The 25,083-nt window shown below is 47.1% G+C and overlaps 1 protein-coding gene and 1 pseudogene across 2 annotated transcripts in view; one reads left to right on the top strand and one right to left on the bottom strand.

The window, feature by feature from the left end:
- The first annotated feature begins 9,518 nt into the window (after positions 1–9,518).
- The window catches only part of ADAP2 (ArfGAP with dual PH domains 2), a 34,321-nt gene continuing 18,756 nt past the window's right edge, over positions 9,519–25,083 (top strand). For both annotated transcript variants that reach the window (XM_059380238.1, XM_059380237.1), the window contains exons 1-5: positions 9,519–9,706; positions 10,554–10,684; positions 12,300–12,391; positions 15,388–15,467; positions 16,408–16,520. In XM_059380238.1, coding sequence (XP_059236221.1) covers positions 9,613–9,706; positions 10,554–10,684; positions 12,300–12,391; positions 15,388–15,467; positions 16,408–16,520 — 510 coding nt within the window. In that variant the 5' untranslated portion in view covers positions 9,519–9,612. The remainder of the gene's footprint in view (positions 9,707–10,553; positions 10,685–12,299; positions 12,392–15,387; positions 15,468–16,407; positions 16,521–25,083) is intronic.
- On the bottom strand, positions 20,822–24,079 carry LOC132004068 (small ribosomal subunit protein eS27-like; annotated as a pseudogene).

The raw sequence follows: 25,083 nt of genomic DNA, 5'->3' as shown, positions 1-25,083 counted from the left end.
TTCTTTCTTGGTCATCGGCTCCGGACCTCAGCCCACCAAACCTCACCTAGGTTCTAGAACTTCATCAGTGAGCATAGCTGCCTTCCTGCTAACAGGGAGCCTGATGCAGGGTTCAGTCCCAGGACCTGGGATCCTGACCTGAGCCAAAGGCAGACACTTAACAACTGAGCCACCCAAGTGCCCCTAAAATGACCTTTTTAAACTCTTTCTTGCTATGGCTACCCTAGTGAGGGTCTCACAGTCTCTCACCTGGGCTCTTGCACAATTCCCCTGAGCCTCAATTTTCCAGCTGCCCATCAACCTAACCCCTTCCCTGTCCTTCATACACACCCCACCTGTCCTGGCCAACAGATTTGGTTGACCAAATCTCCCAGTTCCTGCCGTGAGGTGGGGCCTCACCTCCCTCTCCTAGCTTTTTCTCTGCTCTCCACCAGGCACCCGCTGTGGCACCCCACACCCACAGCGCTGACTCTCCTGAGAATCCCTAATTGAAGGCGGGGAGCTGTTTCTTCAGGGAAGGCGAACCAGTTATGGTAATCCCATTTCCCTTTACTAAGGATGAAGATTAAGAATGGGTGGGATTCACCGGCGGTTCAGTTGGTTGGGCGTCTGTCTTTGGTTTGAGTTCTGATCCCAGGGTCTTGGGATCAAGCCCCGCCTCAGGCTCCCTCCTGGGCGGGAAGCCTGCTTCTCCCTCAGCCTGCCACTTTCCCTGCCAGTGTTCCCTCTCTTGCTCTGTGCGTGTGTGTGTGTCTATCTATCAAATAAATAAATAAATGAGTGGGTATGATTCGGTTTGGGGCATATTGGGGAAAGATTTTATATCATCATAAGGAGTGGGAGGAGAAGCGGCCACCTCCCCTTTCTTCCTGAGGCCCCGAGGAGCAGGAGCCGCCTCCTGCTACGGGACAGGCCATGCTGACAGGAGCAGGAAGAACAGAAAGAGGGGGGAGTTCCGAGGCCTTGATGACATTCTTCAGCTGCTGGGCCATCCCCAAAACCACTCATCTGCAGACTTCTGGTTCAGTAAGAGAAAAACTGACCTAATGGTTTCAGCCACTTGTAGATCAGTATTCCGTTCCTTGAAGCTGATAATTTCCTGCTAGATACACCCACTCAGGAGACAAACGGGGCGACGTGAAGTTCCCCCGCACATGTCTCACGCTGTCTCACCCCTGCACCTTTGTGCCTGCCAGTCCCTTTCCCTCAGATTCCCAGCCCCCTCTGCAAAAAATGGTCTAAATTCTCACCTCCCGAGGGCCAACAAAGGTGTCCCCTGCCCTGAAGAGCCTCCTCAGTCAGACCAGAGCACCATCCCTTTTGCCAAGCACTTGACTGATCTCTCTCAAAATACATTCTGTCTTGAACTGTAAGGCTTTTCGTTTTGGTTTGGTTTTGGCTACATGTCTTTGTCCCCTTATTTCACTCTCTACACCTTTTCTGAAAGGGATCTGGAAGCTACCAACCAGAAGATATCAAGTATCCTGGAGACAGAGGAGCTCAATGGTTATGCTCAGACTGTGGAATCAGTCAACCCCGTGCTTTAACCCTGTGTTCCAATCCCACCATACTAAAAGCATGAACTAGGGCAAGTGACGGCCCCTCTCCGAGGTAGGTCCCTCTAGAGTGCATGAGGGATATAAGCCACAATCATATCCCCTCTAATACCCAGCACGTTGCCTGGCACGGTGAGGATTCAAGTGTTTGTTGAAAAATATGCATGCATTCCCATACCTAATATCTAAAACGTTCATTGTGTTTGGGGAAAACAATTACAAAAATTAAAAATTAGTACTTCCTGGGGCGCCTGGGTGGCTCAGTGGTTTAAGCCGCTGCCTTCGGCTCAGGTCATGATCTCAGGGTCCTGGGATCGAGTCCCGCATCGGGCTCTCTGCTTAGCAGGGAGCCTGCTTCCCTCTCTCTCTGCCTGCCTCTCCATCTACTTGTGATTTCTCTCTGTCAAATAAATAAATAAAATCTTTAAAAAAAAAAAAAAATTAGTACTTCCTACAGGGAGCCCGCTTCTCCCTCTCCCTTTGTCCCCCCCCCTCACTGTTCTCTCTCTCTCTCAAATAAATAAATAAAATCTTTAAAAGAATTGTAATTCTCCAAGCCATTTGAATTAGATATGCACCGTATGAGGTTTAAGTGTTTATTTAGTGATATTATCTTCTTTATTTTTCTTCAAAGTCGAACACCGCCTCAAACAGCCAGGATTCCCACAAAAAGGCTGTTGATTCTTGGATAGATCATTCTGGCCAAGGTGCACACAACATATCTCCTTGCTCCCCTTCCCCTAGTGATATTTTATAGAAGAAAGATAATTTGGTCTTCCTAATCTTACTCTGGCCAAAGTTTTGGATTTCTTTTCTGCTTTTATGTTACACTGTCCTATTGTCTTTTATTTTATTTTATTTTTTTTATTTTTTTTTTTAAAGATTTTATTTATTTACTTGAGAGAGAGACAGTGAGAGAGAACATGAGCGAGGAGAAGGTCAGAGAGGGAAGCAGACTCCCCATGGAGCTGGGAGCCCGATGCGGGACTCGATCCCGGGACTCCGGGATCATGACCTGAGCCGAAGGCAGTCGTCCAACCAACTGAGCCACCCAGGCGCCCTCCTATTGTCTTTTAAAAAAGTATTACACACAATTAAAACGATAAGGCAAATGATCAAAACAGAAAGCAGCGTCTGCAATTTGAAATCCAGAACAGAATGCATGGGCTTGTGCCCCGATACTGCCTCATATAATATATGTGTATCTCAGTTTACATCTTTTTTCTTTTTTAAGATTTTATGTATTTATTTGTCAGAGAGAGAGAGGGGAGGGCACAAGCAGGGGGAGCCGCTGGCAGAGGGAGAAGAAGGCTCCCCACTGAACAGGGAGCCCAATGCAAGACTCGATCCCAGGATCCTGGGATCATGACCTGAGCCTAAGGCAAACACTTAACCGACAGCCCCCCAGGAGCCTCTCAGTTTACTTTTGTAAGAACAGTTTTCTCTTTTGTAAACTAAAGTTCAAAGTACCACTCTTACAAGGTTGTTGTGAAAAGGAGATTATGGAAATCACTGGGAAAATAGAAGATGTTATACAATGGAAGCTTTTTTTTTTCATAATGGAAGATATTATTAATTGGATCATTGATTATATGGATTGAGATGAGGGGTGTGATTGTTTAAGAAACTACCTCAAGAGGAAAAGACTTAGTTGCTTTCCAAAATAATCCTTGGGGCACCTGAGTCTTGATCTCCGAGTCCTAAGTTCAAGCCCCACCTGTGGTGTAGAGATTTCTTTAGATAAATAAATAAACAAATAAACTTTTAAAAAATGAAATACTCCTCTATGTGATTAATTTAGGTAAAGCTAAAGGAAACTGAAGTTTTAGCTTTTCAAGCCTAATTTTTAAAAACTCTAGTTCAACAGGATTAGCATGCCAACATTCAAACCACATTTCCAACAGATGTCACCCTAACCTCTTCAATTGTAGTTGCAAGTTAACCTCTGTAACTAACTTCTCACTCAGTGCTCCAGGTAATGTTATAAAGTGTAACCACCTAGTTATGATGTGTTAGTTCCGGACTTATTTTTCTGGCTCTTCAGAATTCACAACTGGATGTTTCAACTCCTTATATTTTGTTCAGAATGCAAACCCCACAATGCCCGATTGCCTGTAATAATAGGGCTTTCATTTCCACCCAATTCAGCCAACATTTTGCGGCGGGGGGGCATGTGGCAAAATTCACACAACAAAATAATCACCATTTTAGCCGTTTTATTCCCCTGTGATCAAGACCTAAGAGTCAGACGCTTAACTGGCTGAGCCACCCAGGAGCCCCATTTTAACCATTTTAAAGTGTATGATTCAGTGATATTTAGTACATTCACAGTGTTGTGCAACCATCCCCACTAAATAGTTCTAGAACATTTCCAACACCCTAAAAGGAAAACTTGTACCCATACAGCAGTCACTCTCTGTGCCCCCCCCCCACCCTCCAAGCCAGCCCCCCCCCTCCCTGCCGCTGGCAACCAGGAATCTGTTTCCTGTCTCTTTGGGTTTGCTTGTCCTGAACGTTTCACAAAAATAGATCTACCAACATTTTTTGGGTTCGGCACTTGCTAGTCACCAAGAATATAAAGACAAATGGGACAATCTGCTTTTAACAAATTCGTTGTTAACTGGGACAAAATAAATTTTAAAAAATCATAGGACAATGTGATGATTATTGTAGCAGAAATATGAACATTGTGAGAAAATAGGTGAAGGAGATTGGACAAACTATAAGAAGTAAGATTTGAATTTGGACATAGAGGCAGGAGTTTGCGAGAACAGTGGGGGCTGGGCAGGAGGGTGGGGTAGAGGAGAAGGGGGCTGCGGTAGTAGAGGAAGGAGCTTAAAAATTTTTTTATTTTTATTTATTTTGTAAAAGATTTATTTATTTGAGAGAGAGAATGAGCAGGGAGAGGGTCAGAGGGAGAAATAAACTCCCGCTGAACAGGGAGCCTTATACTCCATCCTGGGACTCCAGGATCATGACTTGAGCCAAAGGCAGCTGCTTAACCAACTGAGCCACCCAGGTGTCCCAGCAGAGGAAGCAGCTTGAGGGAGGCACCACAGCATGGAGTTGGACCACTCTGTGCTCAAAGGATGTGGACAAAGCACCCCCCAAGCATGTTACCACCTCAGGGCCTTTGCACTTGCTGGCTTCTTTTTCTAGGACACTCTCCCCCCCACCCCCAATAGGTGCCTCATTGGCTCAACCCCTTCCTTCAGATCTTTGCTTCGATGTCACCTCCTCAGAGAGGGTCTCCTTGACCTCTCTATCAAAATAGCATCTTCTAACCTTTATCCCCTTACTGTGTTCCATTACAGCATTTTTTATTCTGGTGCCATATTGTATATGGGTATATCTGTCTTTCCCACTTGAAGGTAAGCTGCATAAAGGCCGGACCCTTTGCTTTGCTTATAGCTCTGTATCTCCAGTACCCATAACGGTGTCTGGCACATAGTGTATGCCCCATAAATATATAATGAGTGAAAGGTGCAAACACTTTGGTAGTACTACAGTGAGGAGTCCCTCTGGGCTCTTAGCTGCTTCCTATCAAAGACAAATTAACAGTGAATATACAAAGAAATAGGTCAGCTCGATCAGATTCTTTTGCCTGGCTGCTTGATTTTCCGCTGTTGCACACGCCATTCCAAAGGGAAACTTGATCCCAAGTCCTCTCTGCTTTGTTGTTTATTATTTTTTTACCCATAGTCATTTCTTTGTTTAACTTGCAAATATTTTTTTGAATCCCTGCTACACAGCTGGCAGGTGCTGGGATACACAGATGATACAACAGACATGACCTTTAAGCTTAGGTGAGTAAGGGACCCCAGGAAACCAGTGAGCAATTACAGGAGATTCAGGTGCTTGAAAACACTAGCATTAAAGAGAGGAAAAGGCTTTGGGCACAAAGATACTCATTATAGCATTACGTATAACAACAAAAAATCAGGCACAATCTATGTCCAACAACAAGGAAATATACATCTCTCACGGACTATTAGGTAGCTATTAAAATGGTATCATGAAGCACCCATATCAATATGATAGGAAACATTATGTAAAGAAAGTTAAAGAAAAAAGGACATAAAATTGTATGAAAAAATATGATTCTGATGATATAAAAATGTATATATATAAATGGCCAGAAGAAAATTTAGGAAAAAGATAAGAAAGACTGTTGGTAGAGGAGCACCTGGGTGACTCAGTGGGTTAAGCAGCTGACTCCTGATTTCGGCTCAGGTCATGATCTCAGTGTTCTGGGATCAAGCACTGTATCAAGCTTTGCACTCATGGGGGAGGGGAGTCTGCATGAGGATTCTTTCTTTCTGCTTCTCCCTCTGCCCCTCTTCTTTTTTGCACATGAGCTCTCTCTCAAAAATAAATAAATATTTTTTTAAAAAACTGGTGGTAGGACTATTAAAAGAATAATACTAGGTTGAACTGCAGGACATTACTATTTTTGTAGGTCAACTTCATGCTATTAACCTACTATATTGATGAAAGGGGGCCACGCAGAGCTAGGTTCAAATCCCTGCTCCAGACTATGTATCATCCAGGATGCATCATCTCAGTTGTGTAACTTGGGACAAATGTACTAAAACTCTCTCCGGGGCTCTCAGTTGTCTCATCTATAAAATGGGCATAAAATAGTTTATGCTTCAGGGTTGTATTTAAGGTTAAATGCAATAATGGCTGACATACAGCAATCCCTGAATCAGTGATGGTTATACTTATGGGTGCTGTTTTCTTCCTTCTTTATTGTATCTTCCAAATTTCCTGTAATTGTAGTTTAAAATAATCTAATAAACATAATTATTTAAATTTTCAAAGGGGTTGTGATCTGTTCCCCTGGGATCTTGAGCCAAGTCCAGGGCTGGGAATGTGGTTGAAAGCTTTCTTCCAGCCCTGTGGCGGCTGGGCTCAGCTCACCAGGCAGTGACCCTGAGAGCAGGGCTGGATGTTTGTGCTCTGAGGGACCCTGGGAGCTTTATTTACGAGGACACTCTGTCCCAGGCCCTGAACTGCTCCCTCACCCCTACGGCTGCTATACAGACTGAATCCATGAAGAAGGCTGCCTCCGCCCACCCTGATCACAGCCTGTCCCCTGATCCCAGTCACGACAGTCTTTGGCCCAGTGTTCTTCTTCCCTTTGGAGTAGCTTCTGGTTCCTGAACACAGACCTGAGTGGAGCTCTGATCGTGTCCAATACCCATGACTGGGCTGTTGAGTTTCTGTTTGTGGTGATGAAAAATTGTAAAAACAGATAGTGGTGATGGTCGCACGACATCATGAATGTAATCATGCCACTGAATTGTACACTTAAAAATGGTTCAAAGCAGAATGCCTGGGCAGCTCAGATGTTTGGACACCCGCCTTCAGCCAGGTTCGTGATCTCTAGGTCCTGGGGTAGAGCCCCAGGTCGGGCTCCCTGCTCAGGAGGGAGTCTGCTTCTCCCTCTCCCCCTGATTGTGCTCTCTCTCTCTCTCTCTCAAATGAATAAATAAATTTTTTAAAATGGTTAAAAGGGCAATTGTGTGTTATAGAGCTTCTACCACAGTTTTTAAGAAGTAAGGGGGGAAAAAAAATCCAGGAATGGGAGGACAAACGGGAAGGCAGGCTTGTCCTGTGGGATTTGGTGTCCTGGGGCTGGTGGACACCAAAAGACCTAGGTTTAGACCCCTGTTCCGCCCATTTGGCTCTTTGACCTTGGATAACTTCACTCATCTGAGGACAGTATACTGCCCTCAAAGGACAGTCGGGGACCTCAAATGTGATCAAATGGTGTGAAACTCTGTGTGAAACAGCCAATAAGTAAGTGTTAATCAGCATTATCACCCTCACCTGCCCCAGAGAAAGAAACCCATTACAAACAAAATACAATCGTGCCTTTTATTTCTTAAATATTTGGGTATTCATTTAGTCTCCGAGAATGCCTGAAATTCCACCTTAAGACTTAGAATTCTATAAATGGAAACTTCCAGAAATAAGGGCAGGAAGAGGACAAACTAAAGCAATCTCTCAACCTCTGATTCCTCATCATGCAGGGGATACATTTTGCTGGGTTGGCTTTTGTGGGACCTCCGTCGTGCCAGAGGAGAGCGGGACAAAGGTGCATGAACCAGGAAGGCTGAGGGTCTTGCCCTGGCAGGGGCGCAGCAGAGAAATGATGTCCTTGCCCCGTCCCCTCTTTGCCCCCCTACTCCCCCACTTCGCCTTTCCCATGTGTCTCCTGGGAGATTTATTTCTGTCTTTTTTTTCTCATCTAAAGCAGCGGAAATGAATCATCTTTCAGCCTGTTTGGTCGACAGCCCCATGCCCTCTGACCCTCTCTGGGCCCTCTCTGGTTCCTCTGGAACTGCCCCGGGCTAGATTTCACCCCCCTCAGTAGAGACTCTCCTGGCTGGTTATTTTTGGTAACGTCCCCCTCCTCCCAGGCCCAGAGGCTTGACCTCCTCCCTGCTGTGGAAGATGGGAAATGATACACAGCATTCCACAGGATGGTCCCACAAGCTGACCAGAGGAGCAGGGAAAGCAAAGGAGCCACCGCGTTCTGAGGATTTTATAATAATCTCTTTTTTTTTTTATGAGGATTTTAAAAAAATTTTGTTTTAATTTATTTGACAGAGAGAGAACAGGAGAGCACGAACAGAGGGGAGAGGCAGAAGCAAGCTCCCCACTGAGCAGGGAGCCAGATGCCAGACTCCACCCTAGGACCTTGAGATCATGACCTGAGCCAAAGGCAGATGCTTAACTGACTGAGCCACCCAGGCGCCCCATATTCTGTGAATTTCGTGTGCCACACATGTACTGGCACATCTCAGTGAAGATCAGTGGATCTTCCCAGATCCTCCTTTTACAAGTGAGGACCACAAGGCTCTGAGAAGTGAAGGAATTTGTCCAAGGCCATGTAGCTAGGAAGTGGTGGAGCCAAGATTCAACGCCTGAATTCTTGGATTCATTCTATTACACCATGCTGCCCTATGGATTCACATGTATGCACGCATGTATGTGGAATTGGGGATACAGGCAGATCAGCTAGACCATCAGCTGCAGTTATCAGGATGGAAATCTAACATCCTTGTGGGTAAAGCTATATGCATATGACATATGGGTGTTTACCTACCGAGGGGAAGGCCAGTGTGTGCAGCGTGTGCCCCTGGACCACAAAGAAAAGGGTCAAGGAGGGACAGGAATGGTGGAGGGAGAGTACAGGTTCAAGACCACCTAAGCCCTGCCAACAACTGGCAGTGATGGAACTTAACAGATAAAAGCACCTAGTGGAGTCCATGTTGGTGAAACCACACTTTCCTGGTGAACACAGTCATGCAACAATTCAATGGGCTTCTAAAAATGTGCAGGTGCTGTTTCCAGGAGTTACGTGGGATACGGAAATAAAGCTACTGACATTAAACTATCTAGAGTGGCGTGTGTGTGTGTGTGTGTGTGTGTCGGAGGTGGAAGAAGGATTCACATAAATATATAAATAACTGTGACGTGACGTAGATAGAAAGTGCTCAGGGCCACAGGGAGGGACAGATCCTATAACAGGGTTCCAGAAGGACCAGAAACTGGAGAGATTGCTCGAAGCCGGGTATTAAGGAGGGTTTCCTGGGGAGGTAGCTTTGGAATGTCTAGATGTCAGCGCTCCATCCATGGACCGCTTTCCCGCAGGTTAGATCCTGTCTAATTTTCCAAGAAGTCCAGAGACGCAGACCTGCCCTCATTCGCCTTTTGCAGAGGTGGAAACTGAAGCCAGAGAAGCTGACTGGGTTGTCCACAGTCCCGCAACTAGCAAGCGGCAGGCCAGGGTTTGCTCTCCGGCCTGCGCTCCGGTGGCTCCCCGCGGGGCGGGCCTCAGCCGGGGCAGGAGGGCGGGGCGAGCAGGGGGCGGGGCGGCCGGCACGCGCCGGGGGCGGGGCGGAAGCCTCGAGGGGCGGGGCTGGCGCTCGGGAGGCGGTGGAGCGGCGTCACTCTTCACCTGCCGGCGCGAGCTCAGCGCCCTGGGCGGTCGGCAGGCTAGGGGGCTGCGGGGCTGAGCCCCGCTGAGCTCGCCGGGCCAGCCATGGGCGACCGCGAGCGCAACAAGAAGCGGCTGCTGGAGCTGCTGCAGGCGGCGGGCACCGGCAACGCGTACTGCGCCGACTGCGGGGCGGCGGGTAAGGGTGCGGCGGCCGGGAGCGCGACCCCTGCCCGCAGACCTCCTCTCCTCCTTCCAGACCAGGTCCTGTCCCGGGCCCCTGCGGGAGCTCTTCTGACACCTTCGGACCCAGTCCCCCGCCCACCCAGACAGCGAATGTCGGTCTGGCGCCCTCGGCCGCGCTCTCCACAGCGGCTGCCGAGCCCATCCGAACCCAGGCCGCCTGACCTCCCCACTGTGGACCCGGACACCGACCCTTCCATATCCTTGGGCCCAATCACTAGACCCGGGACCCTGATGCCTTGACCATCTGGTTCGCCTGCCCCACCAGCCACCCCACCCACCCGGACCTCGGTCCCTGACATGGTCACTTCGGACCCAGCCACCTCCCACGCCCACGGGCCCAAACATCTCCCAAACCTAGGGGGTCCCAGACCCCCGAAGGTCCAGTGCTCCCTTTTCAACTGCCGGAAGCCCCTGGGGTCCTCCCAAGTTCCTGCTCCGCAGTGCAGACTTCCCCACCTGCAGCTCACCAGCCAGGCGCCCCACTCCTCTCGGTTCCCCGGAGTCTTGTCACTTCCACTTTGTGCTCGTCTTAGCCCTTCACCCCATCCCTAGACTCCTTCCAAGATCATCCTGGTAGCCTCTGTGCTTTGGCCGGCAGGCTGACCAGAAGGTTGAATGTTGGTATTTTAGCTCACCCAAGGTGGGGTGACTGAGAGAAAAGGGCGTCCTAACATGGGCAGCGCTGGGCAGGGCCCCAGAAATCCTAATGGCCAAGCCCTGCCTCTCCAGCACCCCCAGCCCAGCTGTGGTTTCTGTGCATAACTCTCCGTCCAACTCCCCTTCCACCCTCTTGCCCCTAGATCCCGACTGGGCCTCCTACAAGCTGGGCATTTTCATCTGCCTGAACTGCTCTGGTGTCCACCGCAACTTCCCAGACATCAGCAAAATTAAATCCGTGAGACTTGACTTCTGGGATGACAGTACTGTGGAGGTAGTGAGGGGGGTGGGTGGGCACGGAAGAGCCTTGAAACAGCAGAGCAGGGGTGGAGGTGGTGGGTGGGTAGCCCCATTCCTCTATAGGGGAGGAAACTGAGTTCCAGAGAGAAGCAGTAACTAGCAAGAGAAAGCACAGCCTATTAGAGTCCTGGCTTAGACAGAGACCCTGAGTGCAAGGCCCTGAGCTTGTTATTTCCCTCAGTTTCCACTTCTGTATTTTAAGGATCCAACTATTCGTTCAATCAGCTGATGTAAGGATTAAATGTAGGCTCAATGCCTACATTTGTAGGCATTATGTATCATTAGCTGAAGTCCTGGACTGGAATAGAAATAGACTAATTCATGGTCTATAGTCTCCCTTCCACCCATCACCAGGAAGGGCACCTTTTTGCTCCTCTCATCTATGGAGATGGAGGACACCATCAGCCTGGATGATATAATACCATTTTGGCCAGAAAACCTTCAGAGAGGAAGCTGTTCTAAATTGTGCTGGTTGGCTGAGGAGTTCAAGGACTACCGGAAAAGCAGGCGGGTGTTTCCTGAGTGCCCACTCTGTGCCAGGCACTCTGCTGGATGCTTTATTCGTTGGGCACGTAGTTACTGTAAGCCTACTGTATGCTGGGTATTAGGAAAGAGCAGTGAATAGGATAGAGTCTCTGCCCACGTGGAAATTATGTTCTAGTGCAGGAGAAAGATAGGAAGCCAGTAAACCAGCAGGCAGACCTGACGATTGTTTCTTTGTCCCTTAAACCCCCCTATTATACTTTCTTCATTTTTGCATTTGAAATCCCTGAAGCTTGGGGGGGTTCAGTACTGCCCAAGGGTCACTCAGTGGATCAGTGGCACAGCTGGAATGTGAAACTTGCTCTGTTGGGATCCAAAGCCCATGCAAATCCCAAGTCATAGTTTAGAGTCCCTGGGGGAGGGGGTGAATGGGGTTCACTCAGCTCAGGGGATGTAAATTAAAAACCTGATGTTTCTTCCCACATGTGCCCTCACCCCAGATATGCCAGCTCTGTTCCTGAGTGGTAACTGTTGGCTGAGGCATATCTGCCTCTGGGTCTGTCAGGTGCTCATAGGGCCCCAGTGATCACCCTGACCTACCTACTCAAGGGGGCCAGTTCCGACTTCTTCCATCCTCCAGCTATGTCTGTCTCCTGCACATAGCTGCTGGTGGTCCTGGCCATCTGGGGAGGGGGTGGGAGAAAGAATTTGAATTTTGGAGTTAGACAGGTCTGGGTTCAAGTCCCAGCTCCTCACTTTCTAGCTGCGTCATCTGAGGTCAGTTGCCTAACCTCTCTGAGTCCGTCTCCTCACCTCTAAAATGAGGATGGCAATATTAAAATTGTCGAGGAGATGGAATGAACTAATGGGGAAGGACTGTAAAGCGTTCTGCCTACATGAGGTGTGCTGTAGCCCGTCATTGCCCCAGGCTGGGGCTTCCCAGCCGCATGGATAACCAAGCCCAATGGGAAGTGTCAGATTCCAGTAGGAGTGTCTCCTGACTCAGCCTCGGAGCCAGTGGGAAGAGCAGCCTTCTGGGTAGACCATGGTTTCATTTCACATTTTTTCAAGTTCTAATATTACCCCAAGTTGCTGTTGTCTTGCAGTTTATGACCCACAACGGGAACCTCCGTGTGAAGGCCAAGTATGAAGCCAGAGTCCCTGCTTTCTACTATGTCCCCCAGGCCAACGACTGCCTGTGAGTATATTTCTTGGTCTCCCCTCCCTTTATCTCTGGTGGTCTTTTCAATGTACCTGGTGGACCCGGGAAGACATTTTGGTACTATCATGGAAAACACTTAGACCTGGCTCAGTTCCTCCGCTACCCTTATTCCTTGGTTTATCACTTCCCCTCTTTGGGACTCAGTTTCCATAGCTGTGATATGGGGCATTTTCACTATGACCCGCCCCTTTGCCTCTGATGTTGTCATAGCCTACTTGTGGCAGCTAACTTGATAACAGAGAGGAACACTGGTATTTTAGTAGAACAGGTATGTTTCAGCTATTTCCTATGAAGTGTTGTGCCCAGGGCTGTCCCACTTGAACTCAGCCTAGCTCCAAAGCAGCTGTCTGGCCCCAGATCCCTATGTAAGCACCATAAAAATAATAGTAGCCACTAATCTTTATTGAACTCTGCCTATGTACCAGGCCCTGTGCTAAATGCTGTGTGCATTCATGTCTTTAATTCTCTCAACAGCTCTGATATAACACTGGCATGGTCCCCATGAAATAGATAACATTCCTGAGGCTCATAGAGACAGAATTGAGACCGACTAGCCCATCTGACACAGGGCACTGGGAAAATCTAATATAAGTGGGGGGAAGCTGGGAAACAACAGGAGGTTTCAGGTCCCCTGGATGTGAGGGGTCAGTGTGACCCTGGTACCTAGTGACCCCAGCCTCTGCAGGACTGACTGCCTGAACCTTAGCTTTCCTTCCAGGGACTCAGGCTCACTGCCAGGGCTACTAGACAGTGACCCCCTCCCTTCATCCACCCCCAGCCACCATTCTGGAATAAATAGGAAGAACATACCCTCTGGGCAGGTACAGCCTCACTGGCAGTGAGGGTATGGCTTTCAGGAAACAGGCTGCATTTCAGTCACCATTGTCCTTTAGCCTCAGCAGGAAGCTTTTGGACAGTGTGCAAATTATACAACTGTACCTAGTACCCTACCATTTTCCAGTAGTTAAAACAACCCAAAGGTTGCTGATGCAGCGTGGAATGGTGGGGTGGGGGTGTGGGGGACACAGCTTTCTACTCAGAGGACCCCAGTATTGTTTCCTGACTCTATCACTCTCTAGCTGTGAGAAGGTAGACAAGTTACCAAACCTCTCTGAATCATGGCTCTCTTGTTTCTGAAATGTAGTTAATGATGCCTACGTCATGGCATGGTGGTAGAGAGTAAATGAGATAATTTATGTGAAATGTCTCACAGGCCACCCAACAGGGTAGTTTAAAAAAATTTTTTTTGAAGATTTTATTTATTTATTTGACACAGAGGGAGAAATCACAAGTAGGCAGAGAGGCAGGCAGAAGGAGAGGGGGATGCAGGCTCCCCGCTGAGCAGAGAGCCCAATGCGGGGCTCAATCTCAGGACCCTGAGACCATGACCTGAGTCGAAGGCAGAGGCTTTAACCCACCGAGCCACCCAGGTGCCCCCCAATAGGCTAGTTTTAATCTATTTCTCACTGTCACCTTCGGAATGCTGCCTGGGCTCCAGCCCGGCTGAGGGAGGTGCCAGGCTTACCTCAAGAGGGTCTTGGCCCCCCTTGCCTCCCTGCTGCTTTGCTGCAGGGAGGAAGAACAGGCATTTGGTGAACACTTACTATGTGTTGGGCTTTCTGCCAGTACTCCAGACACTACTTCCACGATTCCAACCACAGCCCCTCACTTTACACCCTATTAGTGGGACACAAATGGCCTCCTCCCTGGAATTCTAGAAGTCCTCTAAATTCCCCACCTCCAGGACCAGGACTGGGGCCTCAGTCACCACTCCCTCTCCCAGCTCTGATCCTTTGGCTCAGGGTGCTACAGTGGGCTTGGTGACTGTCTTCAGTGTGCTGGGGGTGAGGGCTGTGCATTAAGCAGGGCCTCTGGTTGCAAGTGACAGAATTATAGCTTAGTCCCGAGGGGAGTTTTAGGTTCTAGGGATCAGACCGTAGGAGGGACAGGCCAGCAGCACAAACACCTCTTACCTTGTCTTTCTGGTTCTCGTTTCTGCCTGTTTCAATTGGCCAGACTTCTTTCATGTACCTGGGAGCAAGGCCACTTTGGGTCCCTGGCTCCAGTTCCTTGGCTCCAGCTTCCAGTTCACCCCTCCCTCAGTTTTTCTCCTTTTGCTCCAGTAGCTCAGGGCAGAGCTCTGCTTATCCAGTTCTGGCCAGGTGCCCACTTCCGGGTCATTCCCTGTGGTTCTTGGGTAAGGTCACATGAACCTTAGAATGTTTACCTAGAAAAGGCAAGAGGGAACCAAACAATTGAAATACATTTTCTGCAGGGGTCATGTGACTGATTAGGCTAACATTAAACTCCTGCTATGTGGTGATCATGGTAACAGATCCTTTTACATATATATTTAAACCCCTCAACAACCCCAAGGGGAAGGTAGGTGTAATATCTTTGACATATTCCCCAAGTTCAGAGAAGTTATGCAACTTGCCGTGGGTCCCATGATGGATAAATAGGAGAGGAGAAGGTCCCAGGTGGTTCGACCCCAACATCACTGCTGTATCCAGTGCAGCAGGCCCAGATTTTATGGGCAAGCCGCAGGAAGAGGGTCCTGGACTCTCCTGGCTTCAGCTGAAGAGTATGCAGTGGGGGGGTGGGGTGGTATAGATGGTCCAGGGGAGCTGGTTGATCTAGAAGGCTGGGCTGGCTGGCAGTGGTTTTCAGATAGCCCCTTGGGGGAAATATTTTTCCCTCTGGAGGCACTGGCAATATCTGAAGACATTTTGGGGTATCATAACTGGGGAGAGGGTACTACTGGCATCTAGAGGTTAGAGACCAGTGATGCCACTGGACATCTGACAGAACACAGGAGTCTTCCCCTTCCCCCAACAGAAGATTAGTCCCAAATGTAATGGTATCGAAGCTGAGCAGCCCTGGGGGGTCTGACCAGGCAGCTGCTGGGATGCCCCCACCCTGTGGGAAAACAGTGCCTCAGACACAGTTGACCAAAGGCTCTCTCTTCTTAGGGTGTTAAAGGAACAGTGGATTCGAGCTAAGTATGAAAGACAGGAATTTATGGCCGATGGGAAAACCACCTCACCCCCAGGTAAGGTTATTTCCATCATCTTTTGAGGTCTATGTTCTAATGAATTCTGGTCAATAAAGCACCCGAGTGTTAGGAAGAGGGCCCAGTCAGGAGCTATCTGCTGGCCTCACTCTGGCCACAGAGGCCAAGGTGTGGGTTCCTTTGCCTCTGAAACAGCAACACATCAGCAGGCGGAGTTTTATGGTCTGAGTGGTCAAGAAGCATTTTTATCTCTGGTCCCCACAGGGCCACAAATGCATACAGTGTCTTAATGTAAAGTTGCAGGAAGACTCGCCCACCAGGCAGTTAGCAAAAGGCACCCCTGCTGTTGGGGAGTGTGGCCCCTCGTGTGGCACAGGCTTGGTAAGGTACATGGGAGGGATTTCCGCCTCCCTTCCCACCTTTGTGTGGGGCCCAAGCTCACAGCTAGCCCTCGGCCTGTGACCGAGTCTGCCCACTGCTCTGAGCCCAAGCTGACGCTGACCCAGAAAGCAAAGTGTACAAAACCACTGCAAGGACCGGAGACAGCCGGAGCTCAGCAACCCTAGCTAAGGGGAGCACATGGTACTCTTGAACTTGCAGGTACCTAGAGGCTCAAGATTTCCACCCTTTGGAGGGGTTTGTCAGCTTGGGGTCAACATGACACCGGGCAGCACCGTTACCAGCATCTTTCAGAATCATCCAGTTTCTCAGAACTTAGCCTTCTTGAGGGTTTAGTCTGTCTTCTTATGAAAGAGCCAAAGAAGGAAGTTAGGGAGAGCCCAACCGAAATCACAAGACCTGGCAAATTTGGCCCCAGACAGAACCCTACGTGCAGCAGCTGACATAGCTAAGTTAGATTTAAGATATCTTAGCATGGGGTGGAGCGTTCTCTTTACCCTCGAGACCCTACGTGGTTTGCAAACTGCTTGTTCATCTCAAGGATGTGGCTGTTCCCTCTTTCTCATCCTTGGCGGCTAAGGAAACCGGGAAGGGTTCCTGTGGAAGCGGGGAAGGGACAATGCACAGTTCCTGCGAAGGAAGTTTGTCCTCCTGGCAAAAGAAGGCCTCCTGAAGTACTACACTAAAGAGGAGGTAAGAGACCAGACCAGCAATGGTCCCTCCCTGAGCGCTGGCCCACACCCCACGGAGGTCACATTGGAATCAATGGTGCCATCTTCCAGATAATCTCAGCCATTGAGTGTTCAGCACCGCACGGTTACTTTTCCACAGTCAGGCAATCAGTCCAGTCCGAAGAAAACACACCTCCTCTTCCCTAGAATTAGCTTAGACTGGGCCTTCGATGGCCACTTGAGCTTACTGCATTTATTCATGCACTCAAGAAATTATTTATTTATTTACATATTTTAAAGATTTTTATTTACGTATTTGAAAGAGAGAGAGGGAGAAAGAGAAGGAGTGGGGGGAGGGGCCAAGAAGGAGAGGGAGGGAGGAAGAGGGAGAAGCAGACTCTTCACGGAGTGGGGAACCCGATGCGGGGCTTGATCCTGGGACTCCAGGATCATGACTTGAGCCAAAGGCAGCTGCTTAACCAACTGAGCCACCCAGGTACCCCTTAAGAAATTATTTATTGATCACCTACTATATACTAGACATTCCTATAAGCACTGGGCCTATAGCAGTAAATGAAATGAAGCTCCTGTTATCATGGGGCTTACAGTCTAGTAGAAGAAGACAGGTGGTAACCAAAAGGTACATCAACATATGATATCTGAGGGGCATCTGGGCGGCTTAGTCGGTTAATTGTCTGTCTTCGGCTCAGGTCATGATCCCAGGGTCCTGGGATTGAGTCCCCTGTTGGGCTCCTTGTTCAGTGGGGAACTGCTTCTCCCTCAGCCTGCCCACCCCACCGCTTTTGTCCTCTCTCTCTCTGGCAAATAAAGAAATAAAATCTTATATATATATGTGCATATATATATACATACATATATGTGATATAAAACACACACACATATATATATATGATATATATGGTATATGGAGGTGGTAGTAGGTTCTGTGAAGAGAAGTAAAAGCAGGTGAAGAGTTAGAGGATGGTGGGGCTAATATCACACAGGGGTCATGGAAGACCCCTCTGATGACATTGGAGCAGAGAAATCAATAAAAGTGAGCAAGTCAGGGGCTCCTGGGTAGATCAGATCAGTCAGTTAAGCAGCTGGCTCTTGGTTTCAGCCCAGGTCATGATCCCTGATCAGGATCCGGGCTCAGTGCAGAGTCTGCTTAGGTTTCTCTCTCTCTCTCCCTTCTCCATCTGCCCTCCCCCACTAAAATAAATAAATAATTAAAAAAAAAAAAGTGAGCAAGTCATGTGGGTACGTGGGGCAGAATAGAAGAAGTGGAGGGAACGTAAACATAGTCCTGGATAGCACATACATGCGTGCCAGGTAGAAAATGACCCCTCCGAGATGGTGTAGCCCTGAGGTCTAGATAAGTAGAAGCCTAGATTGCAGTTCTCGATTACACCCTCAGCCAGGGACTTTTTGTTTAGGGCACAAACTACTCCACCAGAAGCCACAGCCTGAGCTGGGAGGGTAGTTGGTGGATCAAGGAAGCCAAAGTGACCTGTGCAGAAGGAGCAAAGAAAAGGACGGAGATGAACTCATATAGGTAAGGACCTTGTAAGGCCTAGTAAGACTCAAGATTCTTTTTAAAAAACAGTTTTATCAAGCTATAAATTCACAGAGGTGTCTGCGTGGCTCAGTCAGTGAAGAGTGGGACTCTTGATCTCAGCTCAGGTCTTTTTTTTTTTTTTTTTTTTTTTTCCAGCTCAGGTCTTGATCAAGGGTTGTGGGATCAAGCCCTACTCCCAGCCCTACGTTGCACTGGGCTCTGCTCATAGCAGAGGGTCTGCTCTGGATTCTCTCTCTCCTTCTCCTCCCTCAGTGCTTGCATTTTCTCTCTCTCTTTCTCTAAAATAAATAAATAAATAAATCTTAAAAGAAAGATACAAATTCATACATCATTACAATTCACCCATTTAAAGCATATAATTAATGGCTTTTAATCTAGTCACAGAGTTGTGTAACTGTTACCACAATCAATTTCAGAACATTTTCAAAACCCCCAAAAGTGGGTGCCTGGGTGGCTCACTCATTAAGCACCTGCCTTTGGCTCAGGTCATGATTCTTGGGTCTGTGGATCAAGTCCTGCATCAGGCTCCCTGCTCCGTGGGGAGAAACCCCAAAAGAAATCCCACATCCATTAGTCCTTATCCTCTTCCCACCAAACCCCCAGCCCCAGGACACCAGGACACCAATGATCTACTTTTTGTCTCTGTAGGTTTGCCTTTTAATTGACAAATAAGGACATGGAAGAGGTGGTCTTTTGTAAGAGACCTCTTTCATTTTGTATACATGTTTAAGATTCATTCAGGTAGCATGTATTAGTACTTCTTTTTATTGCTAAGTACTGGTCTACTGTGTGCACCTTTCATTTGTTCACTTAGTTGGTGGACATTTGAGTTATTTCCACTTTTTGGCAAGTGTGAATAGCACTATTATGAACATTGGTGTAGCAGTTTTCATGCGGATGTTTCCACTCTTCTTGGAGATATTCCTAGGAGCGGAATTGCTGAGTCGGATGGCACCTCTGTATTTACTTTTTAGAGGAACTGCCACACTGCTTTCCAAAGTGGCTGCACCGTCTTATGTTTCCACCAGCAATGTGTGAAGGTTCCTCTTGCTCCACATCCTCACCAACACTTGCTGTCATCTGTCTTTTTGATTATAACCATTTTGGTGGATAAGAGGTAGTATCTGGTTGTGATTCTGATTTACATTTCCTTGATGGCTAATGATGTGGAGCATCTTTTCATGTGTTTATTGGCCATTTATCTATCTTCTTTGGAGAAATGTCTGTTTAGATCCTTTTCCCATATTTTAATTAGTTTAGTTGGCTTTTTATTATTGAGTTTTTATAGTTCTTTGTGTATTCTAGACACAAGGCCATATTGGATACATGATTTACAAAAATATGTAGGCTTTTGGGATTTTACTCTGAGATGAGAAGCCATAGGAAGGTTTTGAGCAAAGAAGTGATATAATTTGATTTAAGCTCTTTGCATTTGGGGAATACAAGTCTTGTGATGGATAAACATTTTGTGGGGATAGTTTCTTCTGTCCTTTTTCTCCTGCTTGCATCAAGGACCATTACCATGACTATTTTTATTTATTTTTTAAATATCTTTAAGTAATCTCTACATGGAACATGGGGCTCAAACCCATAAATCCAGGGTTAAGACTTACATGCTGTACTGACTGAGCTGACCAAGTGTCCAAATTCAACTTTTTAAAGGACCACTCTGGCTGCTGCTGCGGTCAGGATGGGGCAGAGAGGAGGCAAGAGTGGAAGGAGGGAAAGCAATTAGGAAGCTATTGCAGTAATTGAGGCATCAGGGCGCCTGGCTGGCTCAGTCAGTAGAGCACGTGACTCTTGATCTCAGAGTTGTGAGTTTGAGCCACACCTTGGGCATGGAGTTTACTTAAAACAAATAAAAACAGTTACTAAAAAAATTATCAAGGGAGAAATAATGGTGGATTAGACCAGTTTGGTGGTGAAGGAGGTAGTTCAAAGTGGTCAGATTTTGAAAGTAGAACCAAAAGAACGTACTGCTGGATTGGTCGTAGGGTGTGAAAGTAAGAAGGATCAAGGGTAGTTCCCTGCTTTCTACACTGTGCAACTAGAAGGAGAGATTTGCCATTTACTGAGATGACAAAGACTTAACTCACTGAGAGGATGATCAAGAGCCCTTTTTGGCTTGAGATGCTTATTAGTTCACCCAGGTGGATGGAGAAGGAGGTTGAATACGTGAGCCTGGAGTTCTGGGGAGAGTTTGAAGGTGGAGTTGTCAGCATTGGGAGTGGTTTAGTGATAGAACTGCCTGGGGTCACCTGGGCAGGAGTGTGGGTAGATGAGAAAAGATTTTTTTTTAAGATTTTATTTATTTATTTGAGAGAGAGAGTGAGAGCATGAGAGGGGAGAAGGTCAGAGGGAGAAGTAGACTCCCCATGGAGTTGGGAGCCTGATGCTGGACTCAATCCCTGAACTCCAGGATCATGACCTGAACTGAAGGCAGTTGCTTAACCAACTGAGCCACCCAGGTGCCCAAGATGTTTTTTCTGTATCCAAAACGTGCTTACTAAGATAATTTTCCACTCATCTTTTTTTTTTTTTAAGAATATTGATTTATCTAGATATCTAGATAGAGAGAGAGCACACAGAGGGAAAGGGAGAAGCAGACTCCCTGCTGAGCAAGGAGCCCTGTGCAGGGCTCGATCCCAGGACCCTGGGATCATGACCTGAGCCGAAAGCAGATGCTTTTCCAACTGAGCCACCCAGGCATCCCTGTTTCCCACTCATCTTGACTCAGGGTGCTTTTAGTGCTGCTCCTGTCTGAAGGAGCATCCTTCCGCAAGCCTTGCTTTTCATCTTGTGGGCTGGCAGAGGACAGTGGAGCAGTTCACACACAAAACTATTGTTTGTGCCTGGCCAAGGACCGTGGTGGTTTTGTAGCATCCTGACCACTTCATGTCCACGAAATGGGTGTTGGGGCTCTGCACCAGGTGCTGTTCCTTGTGCTTTTCCGCTTCTCTTCTGGGGATGAGTGCAGATAGTCCTCCTTCACAAGGAGTGTGTTCTTGTAGGGAGGTTGTTAGGTGCGGAAAGGAGCAAAAGCAGAAATCCTAGGACTGAGGATTTTTGTTACTTGTTCCTGAATGACAAACCACCATACAACTTAGTGGCTTAAAACATCAGTTTATTATTTATCTCAATCCCGGGGGTCAGGAGTTTGGGCAGGCCTTGGCTGCTGCAGTGTACCCCATGTAGCATCAGCCAGTTCATGCACCCTGCCGCCCTGAGCTGGTGGTTGAGCTGGGCAAGAAGGCCCAGGAAGCCTTCACTCCTAAGTCTGGAGCCTTGGCTCCTTTAGGGAGCCTCTGTCTCTCCATGTGCTTGTTCCTTATTTACGAGTCTGACTTGAGCTTCTTTGCAGCATGGCAGCTGGCCTCCCCTGAGCAAAGGGCGATGCTGTAGGCCTTTTCAGCGCTAGGTCAGGAACTATGTTCTGGGACGCCTGGGTGGCTCAGTGGCTTAAGCCTCTGCCTTCAGCTCAGGTCATGATCTCAGGGTCCTGGGATCAAGCCCCACATCGGGCTCTCTGCTCAGCGGAGAGCCTGCTCCCCCCCGCCCGCCTGCCTCTCTGCCTACTTGTGATCTCTCTCTCTGTCAAATAAGCAGATAGAATCTTTAAAAAAGAAAAAGAGGAACTACCTTCTGTGGTCAAAGCAACTCCAACAGCCAGCATTGATTCAAGGGGAGCAGATACAGACTTCCCCTCTTTATGGGTATCATGGCACGTACATATGGGGAGGGAAGGAGATTATTTTGAGATTATTTCCCACACTGAACCCTGACACGTTCCAGTATTTAGAGGGCAGAAAAATGATACGTTTCCAGGAAAGAATATGAAGGAGCAGCCAACAAAGTCAGAAAAGGACAAGTTCTGAGCACGTTAGCCATCACCTGCCTCCACTTCCTACGGGTGGACTGACGGACTGACTGAATTTCGCCTTCCTCCTGTTGCTTTCCCAGATAGACCACAGCAAGGCTAGCAGGTGACTGCAGTGTGCCTGCAGTCTGGGACCAAGTGAAAAATGATGGGGGAGTGATGAGTACTGCCCCTCCGAGTGAGAATTAGGGGCTTCTTCTCAGCCTTCAATTTAAAGCACTGAAAAATGTTGCAGGTCCAAAAGGCAGGCAGAGAAAGGGCTGCGGCGGAGTTAGGAGCCAATGCAGTACCCCAGCGGCCACTAGGAGCTGGCCTCCGGGAGAGTCTCATCCTTGGTTTGCCAGGGTCCATCTGTTTCTCAGTCCGAAGCCAGTTCAGTCTAAACCAATCTAAAAACAGAACGAGTGGCTTCTGTTACTTTTAAATTTCTTTCCCGGGGCACCTGGGTGGCTCAGTGGATTAAGCCGCTGCCTTCAGCTCAGGCCATGATCTTAGTGTCCTGGGATTGAGCCCCACATCCGGCTCTTTGCTCAGCGGGGAGCCTGCTTCTCTCTCTCTCTGCCTGACTCTCTGCCTACTTGTGATCTCTCTCTCTCTCTGTCAAATAAATAAATAAAATCTTTTAAAAAAAAAATTTCTTTCCCAAGAGGGAACTTTTTTTTTTTTTAAGGTTGTAAAGATAACGCATTTTTATGTAAAAATTTTGGGTAATACAGAAAAGTAAGGCTGAAGAAAGGAAGACTCATCTCAACATAATAAAATAATAATACCCAGAACAGGTTTTCTTAAAAATTCTACAAAGCAAAAAGAAAAAGACAGTCTTTTAGAAAAATTGGCAAAGAAAATAGACTGGCAGTTCACAGAAAAGGAAACCAAAAGGCCTCATAGATAGAAGAAGGATGCTTCATCTCTCTGGCAGTCAGGAAAATGCAAATTAAAGCCCTACAGAATATACCACCCACTCACCAAAATGGCTGGAATTAAAAAGGCTGACAATTGGGGCGCCTGGGTGGCTCAGTGGGTTAAAGCCTCTGCCTTCGGCTCAGGTAATGATCCCAGGGTCCTGGGATCAAGCCCTGCATCGGGCTTTCTGCTCAGCAGGGAGCCTGCTTCCTCCTCTCTCTCTCTGCCTGCCTCTCCGCCTACTTGTGATTTCTGTCTGTCAAATAAATGAATAAAATCTTTAAAAAAAAAAAAAAAGGCTGACAACTCCATGTAAAGGACGTGGAGAAACTGGAACTCCCCTATGTTGCTTGGTGGGATTGTAAAGTGATACAACCACTTGGGAAAACCATTTGGCAGTTTGTAATAAAGGTAGATATATATTTAACAGTATAACCCAGGCATTGCACTCATAGCCATTTACCAAAGAGGAACAAAAACATGTGTCCACAAAAATATTTGATGCAAATGTTCATAGATGTTTTATTCATTAAAAAAAAAAAAAACACCAAAATGTGGAAAGAACCCAAATGTCCATCCACAGCTGAATGAACAAATTGTAGTATATCCGTAGAAGGAATATTACTCAGTAATACTACTCAGTAATAAAATGGGACAAACTACTAATAAATGAACAATGCAGATGAATCTAAAATAAATTATTCTGAGCAAAAGAAGCCTTATTCAAGAGTATGTACTATATAATTCCATTTATACGAAGTTCTAAAACAGGCTAAAACATTTCATATCAACAGAAGGGAGATAAGTGATTATCTAGGGTTGGGGGGGCAAGGAAAAAATCTTCCAGGGGCCTGAGGAAACTCTTGCATTAGTAGTCTTTTTTTTTTTTAAGATTTTATTTATTTATTTGAGAGAGAGAGAGTAAGCAGAGGCAGGAGCAGAGAGAGGAAGAAGCAGACTCAGCACTAAGCTCAAAGCCCAGTGTGGGGCTAGATCCCACCACTCCAAGTTCATGACCTGAGCTGAAACTAAGAGTCGGAAGCTTAACTGACTGAGACACCCTTGTGCCCCAGTGATTGCGGTGATGCTTCCATGGGTGTATCCATTTGTTAAAAACCATGCTGTACTCTTAAAATGAGTGCCATTTATTATTTATAAATTATACCTCAACAAAGTTGATGAAATGAATGTTAAGAATGACATTCAATTTCATACCCATCATATTGGCAAAAAATTTAAATCTGCCAGTCAGGTGTGGGTGAGGCCATAGGGAAAGGGGATCTCCTCTGTGACTGAGTGTGTTACTCGTTTCCATTATTCAGTATTCAGTTGAAGTAAATAATGGTTCAGCTGCTATGGAGAGCCATTCAGTGAAGTAATTTGGCAGTTTCCTGTACATTGAAGATGTATACCCATGTGATCTAGCAATTCCACTCCTAAATATACACCGTGACTTGGAGAAACACTCCCGTATGTGTACCATGGACACAGCCTGACTGTAGCATCACTTCTGATTGCAGAAATCGAAATAATCTCAGTATCTTGAACAGGAAAATAGAGATAACCTTTGGTGTGGTCATTTATAAGAGCCAGCCAGGTTGGTGTATCTCAACATGAACAGAACTCACAAATGTAATGTTGAGTGACAACAGCAAGATCTAGAGTGATACATATAGTATGATACCATTTATGTAAATGGAAACCACAAAAATCAATACTGTATATTGTTCATAGATACGTATATGTGCATAGAAGTATAAAAAGTGAGCTAGAAGAATAAACATCAGACTCAAGACAGGGATTGCCTGGTTGGGGACAGTACAGGAGAATGGGATAGAATGAATAATAGTGGAAGGGATTTTTGCCTTTATTAGTAAAATCATATATCTTTCGGAAAAAGTTAGGAAGAATATTGGTAAAATTAGATATTCTTTTGTGTTTCTAGTATTTCCCATAGTAAGTATTTAAAAAGGAAAGTCTTCCAGTAGTCCTTCACGAAGAGTATTAGTATAAACATGTCTATATTTTTTAAAAAGTATTTTATTTATTTATTTGACAGAGAGAGACACAGCGAGACAGGGAACACAAGCAGGGGAAGTGGGAGAGGGAGAAGCAGGCTTCCCAGTGAGCAGGGAGCCTGATGCAGGGCTTGATCCCAGGACCCTGGGATCATGACCTGAGCCGAAGGCAGACACTTAACAACTGAGCCACCCAGGTGCCTCTAAC

This window comes from Mustela nigripes, chromosome 16 (genome assembly GCF_022355385.1).
Source record: "Mustela nigripes isolate SB6536 chromosome 16, MUSNIG.SB6536, whole genome shotgun sequence".
Taxonomy (NCBI): Eukaryota; Metazoa; Chordata; class Mammalia; order Carnivora; family Mustelidae; genus Mustela; species Mustela nigripes.
The sequence above is the reverse complement of the archived record's forward strand: the minus strand, read 5'-3'. Positions and strand labels throughout refer to the sequence as shown.